Here is a 23,559-nt window from a genome sequence, read left to right as displayed (position 1 = left end):
GTTAACTTTTTGAGTTCTTTGTATATCCTAGATATTAATCCTCTATCAGATATATAGCTGGCGAAGATTTTTTCCCATTCTGTAGGTTGCCTCTTTGCTTTTTTCACTGTGTCCTTTGCGGTGCAAAATCTTTGTAATTTCATTAGGTCCCAGTGGTTAATCTGTGGTTTTATTGCCTGAGCAATTGGGGTTGTATTCAGAAAGTCTTTGCCAAGACCAATATGTTGAAGGGTTTCCCCTACTTTTTCCTCTAGCAGTTTCAAAGTTTCCGGTCTGATGTTAAGGTCTTTAATCCATTTGGACTTAATTCTTGTGCATGGCGAGAGAGAAGAATCTATTTTCATCCTTCTGCAGATATTTATCCAGTTTTCAAAACACCATTTGCTGAAGAGGCTGTCTCTTCTCCAATGAGTATTTTTGGCATTTTTATCTAATATCAGGTGGCTATCGCTACTTGGGTTTACATCTGGGTCCTCTATTCTGTTCCACTGATCTACATGTCTGTTTTTGTGCCAGTACCATGCTGTTTTTGTTACTATGGCTCTGTAGTATAGGTTAAAATCAGGTATGGTGATACCACCAGCCTCTTTTTTGTTGCTCAGTATTATTTTAGATATTCGAGGTTTTTTGTGATTCCAAATGAATTTTTGGATTGTTTTTTCTATTTCCATGAAGAAAGCCTTTGGAATTTTGATAGGGATTGCATTAAATGTGTAGATTGCTTTAGGTAAGATTGCCATTTTCACGATATTGATTCTTCCAAGCCAGGAACAAGGGATGGTTCTCCACTTTCTAGTGTCTTCTGCAATTTCTCGCTTGAGTGTTTTAAAGTTCTCATTGTATAGATTCTTTACTTCCTTGGTTAGGTTTATTCCAAGGTATTTTATTTTTTTTGATGCAATTGTGAATGGGAGTGATTCTCTGATTTCATCCTCTGTGTGTTTGTTGTTAGCATATATGAAGGCTACTGATTTCTGTGTATTTATTTTGTTCAGCCTGTTTTTAAGGAGTGGGTTTCTCACTCTAGCCCAGGCTGAATTTGAACTCACTTTGTGGTCTAGACTGGCCTTGATCTCTTGGTAGTCCTCTCTATCTTAAGTCTCCTGATAGCTGGGATTAAAAGCATGAGTCTGGCTTGAATTTCTTTTTCACAATAATAACAATGTATACTTTTCACTTGTTTTTTATTCTCTTTGATCTAGATACGCTTCTGTCTTGTTTTCTTACACTGCCATTTTTATTTAAACCCTTATTCTTTTCATGAATAAGTAGCAGAACATCTGTTTTCTAATATATTTTATATTTTCTTTCATTCCTTAAATTCTGAATAAGACACCTACTTTAAATGGCTTATTTGATTGAGAGTTCAGTAAATACTGAGGGCCAGAATGATGGGTATTCATGTTGAGGAAACTTAAAATTCCTAATCTCAAGAGATTTACTGCCTAACAGATAGGAGATTAGCAGAGATACTTTCTGTCTCTTGATGATTGGGCCAGAGATATAGTCTGGCCTAATAGGTAAGCTTAGCACAATGGTATGGAGACATTCGGGACATTATGACAAGATGGGTATTGAAACATCTGTGAGAGTTGGTCATACAAACAGCAAAGGAAGCAGTCACATAGCCAGCATTTCAAAGTCATTGTGCTACAGGCATTTTGGCATTATTCATTGCTGTAGTCTATATTAGTTTTCTTTGGAATTAAAGAATATGAACGACTATTTTACATTTATTTGAAAAGTTTAATGTAATTTATATTGTTAAATATCTTAGAACAGTTTTATGAAAACTTAACAGTCAAAACTGGTTCAAAGAAAAAGTTTATTGTTGAAGATGTTTTTAAAAGTTAATTACAAGAAACCAAATACAAAAGGATATGTAGTAAAATGTTTGTGTCCTGCCAGTCGCTTACATCCTCTTTCTAAGTAATTATTAACATAGTATTTTTCCAACTATATTTCATGCATAGTCAAACAAATATTCACAATTCTCTGATGGTTTCATGAACATTGTAATTTGATATATAAACCACATTACACTCCAGTAACCCTTCCCACTGCTGCTGAACCTATTTTTCTCCCCTCATACTAGTAGATTAATCATTGAAGAGAATGACACTCTTCTTTCAGCAACCATTAATTATCAGTAGCACATCAGGGAGTGTCAAGAACTCAGAACCCATGAGGGAATGACTGGCCCTGTCTTATATCTTGTACAGTCACCACAGCTGCTGTGAATTCATAAGTGCAATAGGCATGTCATGTCCAGTGCTGATATTTAAATAGCATTTGAATGTCAGTGAACATGTTTGTATTTGCACTTTTACTTGGCTTATAATAGAGCCAGTATTTTATAATATATATGTGTGTGTGTGTGAGTGTGTGTGTGTGTGTGTGTGTGTGTGTGTGTAATTTATTTGAGAGAGAGAGAAAGAGGCACATATAGAGAGAAGATGGGTACACCGGAGCATCCAGCTACTAAAACAAACTCCAGATGCATGAGCCACCCTATGCATCAAGCTTATGTGGGTATTAAGAAATCAAACCTGAGTCTTTGGGCTTCACAGGCAAGTGCCTTAGCCATCTATCCTGCACAGAGCCAGTCTTTTAAGATTTATCCTCCTTTATTTAGTCCTTGAACATGATTGCTATACGTATACATACAAACTTGTAGGGAAGAGATCTACATATGATACAACTCATAGGCTTGTCAAAGAAAGAGGAAAGTTAGCCAATTTGGATATTATTTAGCAAGTGCTGTTTTGGACTCATATTGGTACTTAAGTGTTGCCACTGAAAGCTTATATGAGACCTGAATAATTCTGACCATTATGGCAATTGTGGTATTACATTTTATGACATATATTAACTTAAGTTGATGTTTTCATGGATTATAAATAGTATTTATTGGCTTGATATTTTATAAGATGTTTATAACTTCCTCTTTCATACTGACTTTTGTACATTTGAAATATTTTTACTATTTAGACAAAAGGTGCTTCAGATGAAGAAGTTAATCTGAGTCATATGGTATGCTGTAAGCCAATTTCAGAAGAAAAAACTAAAAAATTACCTGAATGGAGAGCAAAAGTGGCTCACACCATTTTGTCAGGTATTAGAGTAATACTGAATTTCCCCTACAGCTTTAAGCTTCAGAACCTAAGAAAAGCATTGTTTACAAGAGAGTACTAGAAAAATAAATATTTTGTATTTTCATTTTTAATTATTAATGTAGAAATAAATACTCAGAAATAGAAAGAACTAGTTGTTAGGGTATCATCTATTGCATATAAGTACACATTTTTCCTGGCATAGTCTCATATATTTTGCTCTTAGAAATACCAATGAAAATCTTCAGGAATCCTTAAACTCTCAAGTAGCTAAGAATATAAAATGATTTTTCTGTCTCTTAAAGTTTTTGCCATATCCCCTTTCCCTAGCTGCTGTGTTCTGAGGTTTGTGTCCTCTCAAAAATCTTAATTTTGAAACACTATCCCCTCCCTAAAGTGCTAGTGTTAGAAGATGGGAACTTTGGCACTTGGGTCATGAGGGAGGAGCCTTCCTGAATAAGACTGATTGCTTTTAAAGAGACCCAAGAGCACTGTTCTGCACCTGCTGCTGTCCATGGGAAAAACAGAGGTGCTGTGCAGGAAGCTAGGAAGCAGACCCCCATGAGTACCACATATGCCAGTACCCTGATCTTGGACCACCCAGGCTCCAGAGTCCAAAGAAGTAAATTTATATTGTTTCTAAGTCACAAATTTATAGTACATTGTTATGCAATACAAACAGTTTAAGATGGCTACCCCCGTAAAAAAAAAAAAAAAAAAAAGGAAATGCTTATGTGTCTTTGAAATTCTATTAGTCAGCTGTTACTGCAGCAAAACACTGGAGGGACTTACCTTTATAAAGTTGAAAACTTTGTTTCATAGTTTTGGAGGTTCCAGAGCGAAATTGAGTGTCTTCATTGGTTTGGACTTTTTACAACAATTACATGGAGCATAGGCATGACATGGTAGAAGGTTGCTTACACCATGACCAGGAAGTGGAAAAGAGACGACTTGGGTTCCATATCCCCCTTGTTGGGACTTCTCTCCTAAAGGTCCTTAGCATCTCCCAGAAGGACCAACTGAAGATGCTCAGCCTTTTCCACAGGGATCTTTGGGGAATCTGCATTCAGAGCACACCAGGAAGCAAACCACCCTTTAAGCACATACAAGTGCACTGTGAAAATGAGAGGCTGTGGGGGTCCATAAAAGATGTCTGGGCAGTAAGAGACTACTCAAAAGTTTGGCTATTAGCAGCTTTAGACAAAGCCAGAATGCTTGTCCTCACCAACATCCAACATTTAACCTCACAGTCCATAGAGGCTTGCTGATGTATTCCTTTTATTTTATTTTTAAAATGTGCCAGTAATATTTCAATAAATCAAGCTCATGACACAATGAAAAAGTCTTTATTATTTAAAAAACTCTCAACCTACAGTTCCATCTATTAATTAAAGTATTTATTAAAGATAAAATAGTTGATTAGGAGCTGACATGATAAGAGTCAATGAAGTGTTTGCCTCATAAGCATGAGGACCTGAGTTCTATCCACAGTACCTACATAAAATGCCAAAAGTGCTAATGCATGCCTGTAATCACAGTGCTGGGAAGGTGAAGATAGGAGGTTCCCTTGTCAGCCAATGTAGCCTGGTAGATGTGACCTAAGCCAGTGAGAGACCCTGCCTCAAAAGAAGTGGTTAGAGCCTGAGGAACAACAACCCAAAGTTGTTCTCTGGCCTTCACATGCACACACATGTGCATGCACATCCACACAAACATGTGCCTACATACAGACACACACCACCCATAGACATACATATTTTTTAAAGTATTTTAAGTACATATATATATATATATATGTACTTAAAATATATATATATAAATATATATAAATACATATATATATGTATTTAAAATAACTTTGTATATACATTCACACAAACCTAAACACAGAAGTATATTTAAAGTTGGTTAATTATCTAAGAGCTAATGAAATATTTTTCTCACTGACAGAGATTGTCTTTTGAGATGGGGGAAGAGATCAAGACAAAATTTCTAATATGCTTGCAATACGTGCCCCTTAGAGAGATTTTCAAAGAAAAAAAGTAAAGAATTTTTTTCTATTCTTGTTTCCCCCACATACCATTTTTTTTTTCTTGATGTTTTCGTGGCTTCGTTTTTCCTCTAGGACTGAGAATTTAACCCAGGACTTGTGCTTTCTAGGCAAGTGTTAATCCACTGAGCTAAATCCCCAACTCAAAATTTTTTATTCTTGTTTTCTTCTCCTTTCCCTTACAGATGGCCAAGCATTACTAGGTCAAAGTTCAGAAAATTAGCCTATCATTCACATGTAAATGAATTGATCCAAAAATTATTTCTCCAGATTTTTTGAGCTTATACTGTCATGAGTTGTTCATTTACTACTGCTGGGCAACCAACCCAAACTCAAAGGCTTAAAAAACAAGACAAAACAAAACAAAAAAGCAGAAGTATGTTTGTTTTGTTTAGGAATTCTGTGGAGAATGGTGACAGGAGGGATGGCTTATGTCTGCTTTGTAATGTCTAAGACCCTGTTAGGAACACTCAGAGGCTCACTAGTGACTTGACAGTTGGGGCTCATTATCCTGTGTCTCCCCTCTGACTTCTAGGTTGGGAGAGCTTAAATCTAGAAGTGCTAAATTGCATGCCATGCCTAAGTGTAGTCTCTCACAGTTAGCTTGGGAAGTATGCCTGCCCCAGCTTCTTCCTGTCTTGCTGTGCCTCCGTTAATGCCATGAGGTGAGCAGCTTCCCTCTAACATGCCCTTCCACCACGATATTTGCCCTACCTTACACCAAAGCCATGGTGACAGCTAACCACAGACTTATACTTATTCTGAAATTGAACCAAAATAAGCTCTCTTCCTTAAAGTTGTTTGTCTCAAGGTTTTTATTAAGCAGCAAAAACACTAACAAAGAATGATACAGTACAAGGTGACTTTCTGTCCACACACTGCAATATTTCACCTTGAGTTGATACAGCAAGCAAGGGCCAACCAATCTCTACAAAATCACATATTTTAGGCAATCATTGTGTGCCATTTGATTACAGCAAGAAACTTTCCACTTGGGCTAATCTATTTTTAAAAAGCACCCATAACAAAGCCCTTGTATTCTTGATTTAGTTCTCTCTAGGACCACTTACCTAGTGCAGTCTTGAGGCTGTCATTCCCACAGAGGTCACCATTCTACTATAGAGCATAGAGAATAAACAGAGCATCCCCAAACAACAATGCTATATTCAAACAACTGTAGATCTGGTGACATAACTGAAGGCTAAAACAAGTCACTTACAGGTTTTTCAGAGCTAAGTAAAACATAAGGAAAGATCTCTGTCATATAGGTGGGAATTCTGTAGTCCTCATGTTGCAATAGCCAGTATACCAATTTCCTACTCTGTTATCCAGATAAAGAATATCAGAAACCAAATATGGAGCAATCAGTATTCTAAAACTAACTTTATCATTATAAAACTATTTAAATTTATCATTAAAGTCTGTGTCATCTTTGATTCAGCTGTGCCCAGTGTAAAAAGCTGTGGTTTGGATTTTTTTGTTTTTAATAACAAATACAGATAGAAGGTTTCTTTAATTTATTGAAAGTAATCAGTGTTCCAGAAACTGTAGTAGCTAGGTTTGGCTTAGATACCTAAGTTACTGATCTACTACATATTTACACAGCAAACCTTCTGGTTTGCTGCGTGTCTGCGTATGTCAACACATATACAACATGAAACTATGAATAAAGCCAGCCTATATTTGGTAACATGCATCATATAACACACATAGCAACCAGTGAGATACTGTTCTCTAACCAGTGTCTGTAGTTTTTATTATATTTGCCTGTATTACATTCTTATTCTGTGGCATGGTAGTAATTATCCACTTCTGATATTTCTCTTTAGTAGTTCTGTAGCTGTTTATATTTCATTTCCATACATTTTTCTAGTCATCAAAAGAATCCTTCTTTTCTGTATCATATAATCCTAGTTGTACTCTCTGTTTCATTGTCACTTACTTTGTGATTTCTTAATCTTGTTTCCTCAACTTTACTTCCTTTTTTAAAGCTTCTTGACCTATAAGCTAGGAACTCAGAAAGTTTTGTGATGGGGTATCTTCATGCATTTTGCAGATTTTTGTACTTATGGGAATCCTCTTGCCTATGTTTTGCTCCTGATTTTCTCACTGCTGTTTTCTGTATAGTACTGTAAGTAAGAGTAGAGATTTTCATGGGTTATTGACTGAAAGAAGGGGATAAACCAAATTTTCCACATATATGCTATTTTTCATTGTTAACATTTTTACATAAATTGGTATGCTTTTCATTTGGTCACTTCATAACTATGGACTGGAGAAATCACATAACAATGCCACAGGTCTTGGGAGAACATCCTTAAATGTTTTATATGAACACTTTATAAAACTTATTGTTTCAAGCTTATCCAAAGAGAAAAACATTTTAAGTCCTGGGCTCTAGAGAGGAAGGCAATGCCCTTATTCCCATCTTTGGAGAAACTGTGTTTCTGTATCCTCTTTTTGCTCTCTTTCTTCAACTTCTTTGTCTTCATTTCTACTGGTTTTGGACCTCTTGTCTCTATTGGAGAAGGCCCTGCCATCTGGTCTCTCTGACAACGACTTCTGGCATTTGAGCGGCACACAGCAGGAGAAAACAAAGGCAACACACCTTGGCTGGTGACATGGCTGAGCCGTCCAGACCTATCTCTTCCTCTCAGTGTTGTCATATTTTCCTTCCTCAGGCTGAGTAAACTAAAGGGTGCAGTGTTCTAGGGATTTGGGTTTAGGATTCTCTACATACATTCTTCAGTCTAAAGCAAAAAGTTCACTCATGATCTCTGAAATACACATATTCAGGTTTCAAGTTTGTATTGTTTGTGTCTTTTTCAGGATATCATGGAAGAATGGTGTCTGGACTAAGACAAACGGAAAAAAATGTCCAGACATCCTGTCAAGTGTTGACTTTAAATGGCACCAGAACTCATGCTTTGTCTGTAGCACCCATGGTCAGTAACATACACAGAGTCCACAGGCAGTAGTGACCACACAAACCAGCACAGATTTGTCACAGAGATGTAGGATCTAAGTATTGGACACTAAGATTAGTTGGCTTGAACGCTTATGGTATGGCATACTTGGGATCTTTTTGAGCTTTTATTCAAAGATATAATTGGCTCTAATTTAAATTTTTCTTTAAAAAGGTTCTTTCTGGATGGGTTGGGGTTTAGTAAAAGGAGTTCAATTCACTGGCAAAGCTATCCAGAAAGGGACTTCTAAATTCCAAAAATGGATTCAACCAGAAGAAAAACCAGTGGAAGTCAGCCCAGTTTATCACCAGGGGACTTTATATTGCAAAGCAGGCTACAGGATGAACAGTGAAAGTTGGTCAGTTCTTGGCTAAGATACCTGTTTCTTTTCAGATATAGTTTACTAGGACTGGGGACTAGGTTAGTGGGCAAGCATGAGGAGCTGAGTTCAGATCCCCTACACCATATACAAATGCTGCATGTGGCAGAATGCACCTGTAATTCCAGTGCTAAGGAGGCAGAAACAGCCAGATACCTAGGGTTTACTGGCTAGCTAGTCTAGCTGAATCAGTGAGCTCTAGGTTCAAGAAACCCTGTCTCAAAATACGCCATACCATAAAGTGGTGAGTGAATGAGGAAAACACATGACATTGACCTATGTCCTACATACACACACGTGCACATACACCTGCACACACACATGTGTGCTCATATGAACATGCACATACCATGTACAAACATTAAAAAGGAATTTAATAATCTGTGGTTAATATTCATTTAAATGGTTTATTATCACAAACAAAGAAGCAGGATAAAGCAGTTTTACCTTGCTTTCCCCAGGGGGAACCTCTGAGCCAGTGTCATCAGCTTATCTGGGAGTCTTAGAAATATAGAATTTCAGGTTCCTGGCATATCTGATCAATTTATAAGAACCCTCCACAGTGCCTTGTTGTACACTCAAGTTTGAGAACATGGTTACAGGGTTGTATGATGTGTTGGAAAGGTTGAGAGTTGAGTCCATTTAAAAGTGAGGTACATTCTTCAGAGGACCCCAGCTCTTTTATAGTTGTTACAGGGTTGAGAAAGAAGCCTGCATTAAAGCTGACTCAGTGGTTCTGGTGCCAGCCTTCCTAAGCTGCATCTCTTTTTGATTATTATGGGCTAGAAAGGTGGCTTAGTGGGTAAGATGCTTGCTTGCAAAGCCAAAAGACCCAGGTTCATTTTCTCAGCACCCATGTAAGCTATGTGTACAAGGTGGAACATGCATCTGGCACATGCATCTGGTGTTTATTTGCAGTGGCTGAAGGCCCTTGTGTTCCCATTCATTCTCTCTCTCTAATAGAACTTTAAAATACTGATTTTTTAATATGCACAGGTAGGTCCTTATTGGAATTCTTTTAAACTTAGTGAGATGGTGTGTATGGTATGTATCGTATGTATGTATGTATGTATGTATGTATCGTATGTATGGGCACTTAGTCTTCTTTGAATCAGAAGAAATGAAGAAGGATGGTTTCTCTTTAAATAGAAGTCTCAAGAATCATGTGCATATTTAAGGAGCAGGGTTGTCAGTAGAGTCTGCAAAACAACTTACAGCCTTTGTTCAAAGGCTGTCATTGTTCATTTTTTTTTTTCTTACTTATTTGAGAGGCGGGGGTGGGGATGTGGGGGCAGATAGAGAATGGCCACACCAGGGCCTTTGGTCACTGCAAAGGAACTCCAGACACATGCACCACCTTGTGCATTTGGCTTACAGGTGTATGGGAAAATTGAACCTTGGTTCTTAGACCTTCTAAGCCATCTCTCCAGTTCTGAGGCTGCCATTCTTAAGTGAAGATGGTACATTTTGTAGCAAAACACTTTTAAAAGTTTTTTGTTTGTTTGTTTGGGTTTTTCTTGTTTTGTTTTGTTTTTTAGGTTTTTCAAGGTAGGATTTCACTCTGGCTCAGGCTGACCTGGAATTCACCATGTAGCCTTAGGGCAGCCTTGAATTTACAGTGATCCTTATACCTCTGCCTCCTGAGTGAACTCACAGCGATCCTCCTACCTCTGCCTCCTGAGTGCTGGGGTGAAAGGTGTGCACCACTATGCCCGGCTGAAGCAACTTTAGATTTGAGAACATTGATAAATATTAGTGGGAAGACCAAGAGACAAATAGATTCTAAGTGTTCCTTATGATTGTATTAGTCAATGGAGTTTGTTGTGCAGCAAATTGTGTTGGCAAAGAATTAGCTCCCATGTTAGGAAGCACAGAAGCAAATTTGTTCCAGACACTCTGAAGAGAGACAAGGATGGTGCTACAGTTGTTGCAGTGAGTACTGTTCAGGGTAATTAAAAGAACTGGATTTTCTTTGTTTTTATTTTGTTGCTGTTGGTGTTAGAGATACAACCTGGGGTTTGTGCATGCTAGGTAGCTGTTTGCTTTGAGTTGGATTTACTTACTTTAAGTTATATCTACAGGATTTTCAACTGTCTGGCAGGGATTGGAATGTGCAGCTAGATGCATTGTTAACAATGTATCAGCAGAAACTGTACAGACTGTCAGATATAAGTAAGTTAAATTCTATTTTAAAGTCTGAATCTCTTGAATCATTTATTAAAATCTGTGATGGTTAAGGTGATTATGTAGGTTCTTTTTTTAATCCAAGAATCTACCAAAAATACCTCTTTCACTCAAGTTTTCTGAATAGGAAGAATTATTAGAGTGGCAGTAGAATTCCTGTGTCTTTACTTTGTGATACTAATACCTATAAATATTCATTTGTACAAAAATAATAGGTTTAATTAATTTTTAGAAACCTAGACTAATGTAGTCATTATTAATAATGTGACTTTGATAATGATGCTTGCCTGAAAAAACAATTTGAATTATAATTCCCTTTACTAACCTCCCATTCTGTGTACCTTGACAACTAAAATTAGGACACACTTTGATGCTAATTACCACTGGATGTATACTTATATCTATATCTGTATCTATCTGTACCTCTACCTCTATCTATCTATCTATCTATCTATCTATCTATCTATCTGAATAGAAAGATGGTTGTTTTTCTTTTAGTGGGCAAAACAGAAATGAATGATTTGAACAAGCTAATCTGATAATGGATGGAATGATTTGTTTCTCATTTTGCTTTGAGGTCTCTGGAGAATAGTTAAAAATTATATTCCAGCCCTGTCAGAGCTCCAGAGAAGGTGGTCTTGGGTGTGGACAATTCAGCTTATATAGTTCTTTATCCCTTCAGATGATGTAATGCCAAGGTTTCTGTCTCATGAGCATGTGTCCCTGTCAAAGGAAACTTGTTTATACTGGCTCTGTATCCAGTTCCTTAATAGACCACTGTTCCTACTAAGATAGTCACTCTAAATGCATGCTGACTACATGGAAAGATAGCTTTGATGGCTGACAGACACAACAAAGGCAGTACAGCAAATGATAGGAGATAGTAATGAGATTTTATCCTAGCTCCATTAGAAAAGTACTCCATCCACAGGGTTGGCAGAAAGTCTGTAGTACAGTCAGTACTGAAACAGGATAGAGACAGACATAATAGGCATGCATGCAAAAAGAACAAGCAAAGAGGGGAAGAGGAGGAGCTGTGGCATTCCCTACAGTTCATGAGTGTTCTCCCTTTGCTTTGGGTTTGGGGAGTGAGTGGTGGTTGTGGATTAACTGTTTAAGGGAAAAATGGGAAAGGAGAGCTTATTCACATGACTGGGCTTGGCCATCAGGTTGTATTATAGTTAGTACTGTGGAATGTTTGATTTTTGGGAAAATGCAAAGAGGAACAAGTGGGCTATCCCACAACTATACAAGGAGGGGGAGTATTATGTACTCCTTGTTTGATATCATTGATTTTCAAACATTTATGCCAGGTCTTTTAAGACATGGACACCATGGCATGACAAGTTATATCAAAAAAAATTTTAAGTTCTATCTTTTATTTTCTTCTCTTTTTCATCTTATTATAATTTGATTAGTGTGTATTAACTATAAATAAAAAAGTTTCAATGTAAGTTTTTTGTATATTTATAGAATTTACATTATATCCTATTTTTATTCTTTCTACTTGCTTAAAAATGACAAGGGGCTGGAGAGATGGATTAGCAGTTAAGCATTTGCCTATGAAGCTTAAGGACACTGGTGTGAGGCTGGATTCCCCAAGACCCACATTAGCCAGATTCCCAAGGGGTCGCATGCATCTGGAGTTCATTTGCAGTGGTTGGAAGCCCTGGTGCACCCATTCTTATTCTCTCCCTCCCTCCTTCCCTCTTCCCCCTCTCTCTCACTGCCTCTCTGTCTGCTGCTTTCAAGTTAAAAAAATTATTATATAAAAATTATTACATAAAATTATAAATATAGCTTTTAAAAATATTGAGTCAGTAACAGTTCAGTGACAAAACTAAAGAAATGGGAAAAGGTATTCATTATTTCATTTAATCTACTTTCATTAATGAAATTTACAATTTTACATCTTTACTTACATTTATTGTACTATGAAAGTAGTGACATATGTTTTCCTCTAATCCAGTTGATACTAGAATTATAAGGAAATTTTGTACTTTCATTGCTTATGAAATACTACTCTCAAGTAGTTTTTTTTTTTTTTCTGTGCTTGTTTTTTGAGATAGGGTCTCACTCTAGCTCAGGCTGTCCTGGAATTTACTATGTATTTTCAGGGTGGCCTTGAACTCACAATGATCCTTCTACCTGTGCGTGCACCACCATGCCTGGCAGGTTTTATTTTTAGTTAATTAATTAATTTTTTTATTTGAGAGAGAATGGGCATGGCAGGGCCCCTAGCTACTGCAGAAAAACTATGTGGATACTAAAATGTTGAACCAGGGTCATTCAGGCTTCACAGGCAAGTGCCTTAGCCATCTCCCCAGCCATCTTAAGTAGCTGTTTTAAATCTACCTAAATTCTATACATTACATCTTGGAAAAAGCATATATTACAGAAAATCTATAGAACCAATGAAAAGCAAGAGTAACATTGAACTTGCTATACTTAATTGCAATATGATATTTATTAAATAATTCATCACTCTTCAACTTGGCTTCTAGATTTTACCATTAAGTTCTTTTGTTCCACTTTAAATTTTAAAGGAGAATAATATAATTCTAGTAAGTTAAATTATAGCAACTTATTTTTCCCCTAGTAATACTTTATCTTTGAACATATATTTATGTAACATAAGTCTTAATAATACTTGTAAGAAATTTATTAATACATGGCACAGTATTTTATTGGTTTGTTTAGAATAAATTTTAATTAAAATGGCCTTTAAATTAGAAGCTAGGAAGTATGTCCAATGGTTATTGCCCTTGTCTCTGAAACCAGATCGGTGTAACATCTACTCAGGAAATAGCTAGAATCAGTCTTCTCTTTCCCATACAGTAACGATAGAAAGACATAAAGGCCATTACTGTTCCCACTGCTTTTCCTTCTGAAGTTTGACTTCCAAGTTCTTCTCTGCCATTATATTTCATTTTTATTGTGCTAGTGACAAGTTTTTCAGTACTGATGTTGATATTCCAGATCTTCAGTGAAAGACTAAGCTCTATCTCTATTGTTTTGATTATATATTGTACTTGACAAATATGTCAAAGAGGGCCAAAGGCATATATTTTTGGTAGCCATTATTTTTTACTCAAACAAATTTAATACTTAAATAAATATACTTTTAATATCTTTAACATTTTTCTTTCTTTTTTCAGTGTTGTGGATAGAACTGAGGGCCTTTTCATAGTAGGCAGTGTTCTTCCACTGAGTTATAGCTTGACTGAATAATTGCTAGTTTTAATTGCAGTTATGACTGTTCCCTTATGCTGCATTCATTTCATCTTGGTTTTTGGTCATTTTGTTGATTTATTTATTAATTTTTTTATTGACTACTATACTTTCCGACAGTAAAACCGTGATATTTCCCTCCCCTCCCCCATTTTCCTCTTCACAATTGTGCTCTCCATGGTATCCTCTCCCTCTCTCCACTAGTCTCTCTTTTATTAATTTTGTTTTTTGCTGTGTATTGTGTATTAGCCAGTATCCTATCTAGTTTGAGTTATCGCTAGAATTGAAAACATGGCTTTTTTTATTTAAAGAATTTTTTTCCCAGAAATGTAAGTTCTGATCACATGCTTGCCTACCACTGCTCTTGACTTAGTTTCAGTATTGGATACTTATTAAGATTACTTGGCTAGTCATCTATAAATCACCTAAGTGTTTCAGTCTGTACACCTGGATATCAGGACTGATCTCTTTCACACCTGCTCTTACAGGCTGCTTTCTTCTATAGTTATGTTCTGGGCCCATTTTAATTTGCCAGAGACTCATGTATATCCCACAGATAATTTTGACCTGTGCCAACAACTGTCAATTTTTTTGTTAACTTTCATCTTGTTCTTCAGATTCAGACATCTCAGTCACATACCACTATAAACTTTCAACCATGTCCATTTGACTTTATATTAATCTCTTGCTGTCAAACCTCACTGTACCATAGACCCACACTTCTCTTCCTCTTCAAAGCTTGTTTCCTATTTGTGCCCTGTGCCTCTGTTCTCATGCTGTTCAGATCATGATGCTAACAGAGTTACAGGGAATTTGCTGAAACATAAATTTGATTGAGCCATTCATTTGCTTATTTTTTTAAATTTCTCACTGTATTCAAAATAAAATTAATCTCCTTGGACTCACCTACACAGTCCTTTGTAAACTACTCACAGCCAGTTTACCTTTGATGATTAGATGAATGAATATCTATTCTACTTTAGGTATTTCAGGATAATATCTCAAAGAATAGTTAAAAAGGCCATATGCAAGTTGGTTTATAGGTAATTTACAGAAAAATGTTATGCCAAAATATAATTGTAAGATCTAGAATCACTTGGAATATTCTGCCTGTGTACATATGTGAATATAATGGGCATGTCTGAAAATCCTGAGTTAATCAATGAATTAGAGTCCATTAATTTTAGGACATACACTTGTTTTCATTGTACCTAAACTTGCAGTGTTTTATGTAAAAATTTAACTTAAGCTCTAATTGATTAATAAATAAAAAGTAAAGAATAACTTAAATATTCTTGCCTAGATACTTGTTTTCTAGGAGCTCCTAACAATATCTTATGTCCAAAAGAACAAAAACAGAGCAATTAGCTGAAAAGAGAAGAATAAATGTCTACTAGGAAAACTAATTCTAAGGATCATATTGAAGCAAAGTTGATAGGTGAGGACATATTTAAACAAAACTAATAAAAAGCAACCATATATCTATATACACATACTCATATACATATACATACACATACACATACATATATATGTATATATATATGTATACATACATACATACATACATACATGTTATAAATTTGAGGCAAGCCCAACAGACTTGCCATTTTTTTTAAGTGAGAGAGAAAGAAAGAAAATTGGCATGCCAGGGTCTCCAGCTACTATTTTCAAACTCCAGACACATGCACCCTCTTATGTGTATGTGCAACATTGCATGTTTACATTACTTTGTCTGGCTTAGGTGGGACCTGGAGAGTTGAACATGAGTTCTTAGGCTTCACAGATAAGCTCCTTAACTGCTAAGCCATTTCTCCAGCCCTAACATTTAGTTTTAGTACTTTAGACTTTTCAAAGTACAAGGGCTAGAGAGATGGCTTAGCAGTTAAGGAGCTTATCTGTGAAGCCTAAGAATCCAGGTTTCATTCCTCAGAATACACATCAGCCAGATGCACAAAGAACTCTCAGGTACACATACTTTATGAGATAAAAAGTGGCCATGCTAAGGGGGGAGGTGGGAAGGTCATATGACTGGATATTTGCAGAGCTGGTAAAATGATCTCATTTTCTGACTTCTAGTTTGGTGTTTGTTTTTTATATATTCAAGAATTTTTGCCATAGCCTAGAAGAACAAGATAAATCAACAGGGTACCAAAATATGCACTTTAAGTACCTTAAAAAGACAGTGTAGCTTTTAGAGCCGTATGAGAATCATGAATATTTGAAAAACATCATTAAAATGGGAGCACTCCAAATATTCAGAAATGGAAGTTTATATGCCTGGAGGATTTCCTGTTCTTGAAAACTATGATACCAATTTATGTTGCTATTGTGTCACTTTTGCAGAGGTGTCCTGTTCCATAAAGTGATAGTTTATTTTTTAGTGCTAAATCTGTCATTGCCCCATTCTTCTCACTTAGTCATAGCCAGTGCCATTTACTCAGATCTTCATAGTTTCCTTGACTGTCATGCCCCTGCCTTCTGCATGTCAAGCAAATCCCAAGGGCTGAGGAGGGCAGAAAGTAGACTAGGAGACTTCTCTGCTGTGTGTCTGGTAAGAGAGTCCCTGGTCCAGAGTCATACAAAACTAAGACTTAAATGGCTGTCAGTTCTGCCACTGGTCTAGAGCAGAATGGAATTGTCCAGCCACTACAAACAGACTCCCCATGCATGCGCCACTTTGTACATCTGGCTTTGTGTGGGTGAGTACTGAGGAATCAAACCCTCACTGTCAGGCTTTTCAGCTAGGTGACTTAACCACCAAGCAATCTCTCCAGCCCCCAGTTTTTATTTTATAGACATGCTATCTTTGCCAGTAATAACTACTTTTTTTATGGTTTTTCAAGGTGGAGTCTCACTCTAGCCCAGGCTGACCTGGAATTCACTATGGAGTCTCAGGGTGACCTTGAACTCACAGCAATCCTCCTACCTCTGCCTCCCAAGTGCTGTGCTTAAAAGTGTGCACCACCATGACCAGTTAGTAGTAACTGGTTTTATTTAAAGAGTGTTAATTATTAAGTTGTAGGTAAAACTGAAGAGCACGAAAGAGAAGAGATACAGAGAGCCCCTGCCCATGAGAAGGCAGAGTGGAATAAAGCCCCAGATTGCTCTGCTATTGATGATCAAGAAACTCAGATGGGAAAGTCAAGGTGGCACCTCCTTATCTTCACAAAAGTAGGAGTTTCCAAGGGTTGAGTTTTAGAGCCAGTTTGGAGTCCATAGGGAGACTGTCCCAAAAGAGAGAAGAGGGGAAGGAGGGAAAACACAGGTGATTAGAGCAGGAATTGTTCACTCATTCATGAAGTATTTACTAGATGCCAGGCTGGCTTCCAAATGTGCATATTACATTAAACAATAAAGTAAGGATTCCTCTTGCTGGGGAGTACATATTACAGAGATGAACAAGCAATATATAAACAGTGATCATTCATAAGCTCTACAGTATGTAGAAGGTATAAGCTATGGATTAAGGAAGAATAGTCAAGGCATATTGGTTGGCATCAAGTGAAGCTTACAATAACAGTTGACCTATTCAAGCAGGGTGAGATAAGAGCCATCATTAAGTGTTGACAGAGGTCACACAGGACAGATATTTTAAGGCCTTTGTGTGCTTGGTGGGTTATAAAAACAGCAAGAAGTCCAGTGAGCCTGCACTAGTGTGGGGTGCCTAAGAGACTATCACAGAATCTCTGCTTACAGACAAATCATTCTCACGTTTAAAAGATAAGTTGTGACAACTGTGGATCTGGGTCCTACACTTGCTTCACTAAAATAACCTTTCTTTTCATTTCCAGAAGTGGAGGATTACAAAAACACTGCAAAGTTGGATAATCTTTATTATAGCATTTCATTTGTACTTAGCAGTCTTTATTATAATATACTATTCTTAGCCAGTCTTAAAAATACAGTTTTTATTGGTGTTTTTGTTATTGTTGTTTTTGAGGTTGGGTCTTGCTCCAGTCCACGTTGACTTGAAATTCACCACATAGTCTCAGGGAAGCCTCAAACTCACAGTGTTTCTCTTAGCTCTGCCACCCAAGTGCTGGGATTAGTGGCATGTGCCACCACTCCCAGCTTAGTTTTATTAAATATATATATATATTTATTTACTTGAAAGGAAGAAGTCAAGGGGAGGATGAGCACATCAGGGCCTATAGCCCTGTCATGAACTACAGACACACGTGCCCTCTTATGCATCTGGCTTACATGGGTCCTGTGGAATTGAACCTGGGTACTTGGGCTTTGCAGACAAGTGCCTTAATCAGTAAGCCATCTCAGCCCAAAATACTGTTTTGTAACTGACTTTTTTCTCAACTAACTTTCATTAACTAGGTGTTACTTTCAAGCATGACACAGTAACCATATATACCTCACCTCTTCTTTTGTAAGGTATGGGCACAATGTGGGAGAAGCAACCCACCATGCCATATACTCTGCCATCAATGTGGGCATAACCACCTACAACATTGGCATAAAGTCATGATGAAGAAAACAGCAAAGCAAGCAGGACACAGGATCCTTGAGGACTCTCAGATCATTGATGACTCTCACAGAGAAAGTCAGGACCCTCAGCTGTGAGTATGAGCACAGAGAGGGATCAGCAGGCAGAGAAAGAAGAGAAGAAAGGAGCAAAGAAGAAAGATAAATAGGAGTATATAGTAAATATTGATATCAAAGCCTTACCTTCCAGAGGGAATAATTGTGTCAGATAGGCAAATGTAGACACCTCCAGTATTGTTTTTAGTGAGTTCATTCTGACAAACTGACTGTTATAAAATGGAGTCATGTATTCCACTTACAAGAATCAGTATTCTTGCAACTGGCTTTTACAAACATGCAGTTACAGGTGTAAGAGACCACAGGGCCAAACAAGCCTAAAATATGTACCATCTGACCCTTTACAGGAAAATCTTATGCTAAAGACAATGGAGCTCTGTCTCCATAGAGTTGGAGTGCAGTGCACATGGCATACTACAGCCACTGGCCATTGAGGAAGAATCTTGGCTTCTATTCCCATGGAGGTAAGAGGTTTCAATCAGAGAGACAAAAGTTCTAACTTTTTAACTTCATGGTTAGTTCTTCTGACAAGGGACCCCACTTTCCAGTAGTCACCTCTTCACTCAGGCATGCGTTAAAAGGAATTAAGAATAATAGGTATTCCTTTCTCAAAATTCCAGTGATCTTAGGAGCTTTATATAAGAAACCAAAGATTAAAACCAAAATATTTCTAATGTTACCCACAAAAATAAATAATGAAAAAAAACTCTATTCACAGTGTGTTCTAGGAAGGAACATAAGACATTAAAAATAGGCTGAAATACCTAAAGTATATTCTAAGTTTGAGCTGTCTTATGTAAAGACAGCTTAGACACTATGAAAAACAATTATTAGTAGGACAAAGTTCTCTGCTGTTCTCTCTCCCCCTTCCCTACCACATGCAGATGAAATCTAGAAGGCATATTTGGAAACCAAACTGCAAGAATGTGTGCTATTGATGAATCAAGGTCTCTGAGATACAGAAACATGTCTTATAGTTTGTACTTTTAAGTGTCTCCAGACTGCATTTTCACTGAATAAAAACAAAGTTGTGAGGCTGGAGAGATGGCTTAGCTGTTAAGGCATTAGACTGCAAAGCCAAAGGATCCCAGTTTTATTCTCCAGGTCCCACATAAGCCAGATGCACAAGGGGTGCATGCATCTGGAGTTCATTTGCAGTTGCTGGAGGCCCTGGTGTGCCCATTCTTTCCCTCTCTTTCTTTCTCTCTGCCTTCCTTTCAAATAAATAAATAAAATATATTTTAAAAATAACACTTGTGAAGGCAGTTACTTTGCTGGAAGCTGAAAGAAGAGAATTGTTTTCAAATTTAGGATGTCTGAGGTAAAGATCCTGTGAGTGATAGCAGAATTGAGAGTGGCTATGGAGAAGTGCAGAGTTGTCAATGCGAGGGTAGTCACTTGGAAGTCCATTCAGAATCATAGTAAGACTCAGTGATAAGAATCAAATAGACAAGAGGTGACTGTATACTCAGCTGGGTGAAATAAAGGAAGAGCAGTGTGCGCAGTGGACCAAGAGAGCAGAGTGTTACATGGTGTGTGGAAGAGCACCGACTTAGAGGTCACATTAGAGATAGGATTCCTGACCTTGGCCCAGAAGAAAGGGGTGCTACAGCAGGAACAGAGTAGAAACACCAATTCTTAGTTTAACATTTTAACATCTTTGGGTTTCTCATGCATCAGGAAGATTTGAAAGAATACACAATGTAGAGACTAAAGTTCAAGAAATACAAGCAGGCATTCCCCACACAATCAGACCCTGAGTATTTGGAGACTGACTCAGGGATTTGTTATGTCTTATACAGAACTCTAGAGTTATTGTTCCTAATGACCAAAGAACAAATGTCAGGGAAGGTAGCTGGATAGCTAGTGTTGCATACCAACACATTGAGATGCCTGCTTGTTCATCCAGTCATGAACCAGAAACAAATGGCATGGGCCATAAAACCAAGTGAATGCCCTCCAAGTGATTGTGTGTGTGTGTGTGTGTGTGTGTGTGTGTGTGTGTGTGTGTGACCTGCCATTCCCTCTCAGAAGAGCAATTCTCTGAATTTGCTTGGTTGAATTTCTGTCCACCCTGCAGTGTGCTCCCTTTAGTCTTTATATCTGCTCTGTCCTGGTCTAGTAATTACTTTGGTCCTGCCCTTGTGGCTGTCATTCCCACCAGGAAACAACATTTGACTAGCTCTCTTCTTGTCCCAGGCCAAACTCACCTCCACCCCTCAGTTGAAAGGAGAGAAAAATGAAAAACTCAGGACTGGGAAGGAAGTTACCAAGGCAGAGAAAAGATGCTATATCTTTGAAAGGAAGCTGATATGCCATTTCTCATACTTTTCTTCTACACGAATGTGAACATTTAGCATATTATACATTACTTTGTTTACAACTCTCGATGTTATCAGTTTAACGTTTTTTTCAGAACACTATCTTTTGCCTATACATCTGAGTTGTTCTTTTGCCTATTAAACACAGTATCAGTTTAATGTGCTACTACATTTGTGGTATTTATTTTCCTATAGAACTCAGTTCCACTGTTTAAAACCTACCCCAATGCAGAAAATTTTTCCACTTTGCAAATTTCCCTTCTATCAAAATCCAGCTTCTAATGGAAACTCTACTAGCTCCAGTATATGTCATCTTACCAGTCATTGTTTGTGTTATGCAAACCCCAAGTACAGATCCAATGTGCCCTATTTTTCTTGTCAGTGTCAATATATTCCCCAGAGATTGTTTTCTAGAACAAAAAAAAAAAAAAAAGTTCATAAGCAGCAATCAAGTAAGTGTGAACTAAAGTTCCCAGAAAAGCACTGCAGCTGCTGCACTTACTTCCAGCAAGGCTGAATGCACTGTTGATAGAAGTCCTGGGACCACAAAGAGATTGAATGGTGCAAATCACAGCCAAATTACCTTGAGCTACCTTTAGGCCCCTAGTGGCCACTTTTGCCCACCTCTGTGTCAAACCTAAGATCCTGGTGATTATCAGTTGGAATGTAAGAACAGACCACCACCTTCCACCAACCCAAGGGCTAAGAACCTCATCACATAGCATCCGAGAGCTATGGGGGTTTTCTCTGCTTTACTGTAACCTGCCCTACGTAAGGTCAGTCAACATGTTCAAAAAAGGCCTTGATTTATGACTTTCTTTTGTTCTCCTATCCAAGTACTAACCAGGCAGTACCTTGCTTCCAAGATCAGTCTAGATGTGTCCATTGAGGGTGGTATGGCCGCACAGGACTTTATTTTGTTCTGTAACTATGAAAACTTCAGGAAACTGTTAACACATCAGGACAAGGCTCTTAGCCCCTTTGAGGTGAGAATCTAATAGGTATAGGGCTGGAGAGATGGCTCAGTGGTTAAGCACTTGCCTGTGAAGCCTAAGGACAAGTTCAAGGTTTGATTCCCCAGGACCCACGTTAGCCAGATGCACAAGGGGAGCCAGATGAGCAAGGGGGTGCATGCGTCTGGAGTTTGTTTGCAGTGGCTGGAGGCCCTAGCACACCCATTCTCTCTTTCTATCTGCCTCTTTCCCTGTCTGTTGCTCTCAAATAAATAAATAAGAACAACAAAAAAACAGGTTAACTTATTTAAAAAGAAAAGAATGAACTTCATGGACAGGAATGATAGGTTTCAAAGGAGAAATTCTACTACAGAGAGAAAGCAAGTCTAGAAAGGAAAAAAGTATAGTGTAGACAGGAAGCAAATAATTGTTTTATGGAAAAAATAGAAGTTTAAAAAAATGTTTTTGTAGGGGAAATTCCATGACAGAAGGGTCCCAAAACCAAGTTGCTAACTAAATTGTAAGGACCAAAAACAAAAATTCTCTGCAACAGAGAGGAGTTCCAAAAAGCAAGTTACCAACAAATTTAATGAATTTCTTTGGGGGTTTATAAAGCTTTCTGGCTGGAGAGATAAGTTGATTTTTAAAATCACTGGGCTGGGATGGGCTGGGGAAATGCTTTAGGCATTAAGGCGGTTGCCTGTGAACCTTAAGGACCCTGGTTCAATTACCCAGGACCCACATAAGCCAGATACACAAGGAGGCCCATGCCTCTGGAGTTTGTTTGCAATGGCTGGAGAGCCTGGTGTGCCCATTCTATCTGCCTCTATCCCACCCTCTCTCACTCAAATAAATAAATAAAATATTAAAATAATAAAATAACTACACTGAGATATGGAGGAGCCACCAGTCTTCCTGGGGGGCCTTATTCTCCTTTCCAATCAGTGAACTGGTCATGTTCTGCTCCGTCTCCCTGACTGGGCTCGGGAGAGAGTTGAGAGCCCACCTGCAAGCTTTGCAAGAGAGAAGCATGACTGAATCAAGGACAGAAACCAAGGGGACTTCATGAGGGCCACAGGTAGTCTGCCGAGACTGGCTGGCTGCTTGTCCCAGAACCGTGCCTTCTTGGTACCTGGTCAGCTTGGCTGTCTCTGACCCAGCTCTAAGCCCTCTGGTTCTTCTTTCCCAGTGCATTGTTTTAATGCTAACATTCACTTTAACCATTACTTTTGTCAAGGACAAGAGATAAAACTGCTAGTTGTCAAGGTCCCTTCCCTAACTAAGATAACAAATTTCTTCCTTATTCTAGTGATCAGAAATGAGCAGCTCTTAATTTGTGGATCTCTGAGAGCCAGACAGCCAATTTCTCTAGGGCCACATTTAACTCAATGATATACAACACCTACAGGTTACATAGAGACTTTCAGGTTGGTATGCAGCTAATCTTTTTAGGTCTTAACCAAACAGCAGCTTTTATTTTTCTGATAACTGTTTTTTTTTGTCATGCTTTCAATAAATATAGTTCATGATAAATTGATCCTAAAGTATTAGTGGGTTTCTTTGTATTAGTTTTCTTATATAATCTTTAATTAAACTATTATTCACAAGATATTTTTAATAACAGGAATGTAGTGCATCTTTAAATACTTGAAATAAAACATGAGATAGCAGAACTGGAAGTCAGCCTCAACAGTGACCATGACAGTATAAAACTACCTATTTAGACATGCAAATCCTGTAAAATTATGGTTTGTGTTACCAAGATGGCTAGGCTGTGTTAAATTACACGCATTGAATAACAGTAT

The 23,559-nt window shown here is 37.7% G+C and overlaps 1 protein-coding gene across 1 annotated transcript in view; it reads left to right on the top strand.

Annotated features, from left to right (window-relative positions):
• The window catches only part of LOC101611007 (spartin), a 565,832-nt gene extending 547,260 nt beyond the window's left edge, over positions 1-18,572 (top strand). Inside the window, 9 exon segments of the mRNA XM_045141190.1 lie at positions 2,999-3,115; positions 8,304-8,431; positions 8,433-8,491; positions 10,288-10,361; positions 10,364-10,456; positions 10,590-10,680; positions 18,313-18,392; positions 18,395-18,487; positions 18,490-18,572. Coding sequence (XP_044997125.1) covers positions 2,999-3,115; positions 8,304-8,431; positions 8,433-8,491; positions 10,288-10,361; positions 10,364-10,456; positions 10,590-10,680; positions 18,313-18,392; positions 18,395-18,487; positions 18,490-18,572 — 818 coding nt within the window.
• Positions 18,573-23,559: the final 4,987 nt, after the last annotated feature.

The sequence above is a fragment of the Jaculus jaculus genome, assembly GCF_020740685.1.
Source record: "Jaculus jaculus isolate mJacJac1 chromosome Y unlocalized genomic scaffold, mJacJac1.mat.Y.cur SUPER_Y_unloc_2, whole genome shotgun sequence".
In the NCBI taxonomy this organism is placed as follows: Eukaryota; Metazoa; Chordata; class Mammalia; order Rodentia; family Dipodidae; genus Jaculus; species Jaculus jaculus.
The sequence above is the reverse complement of the archived record's forward strand: the minus strand, read 5'-3'. Positions and strand labels throughout refer to the sequence as shown.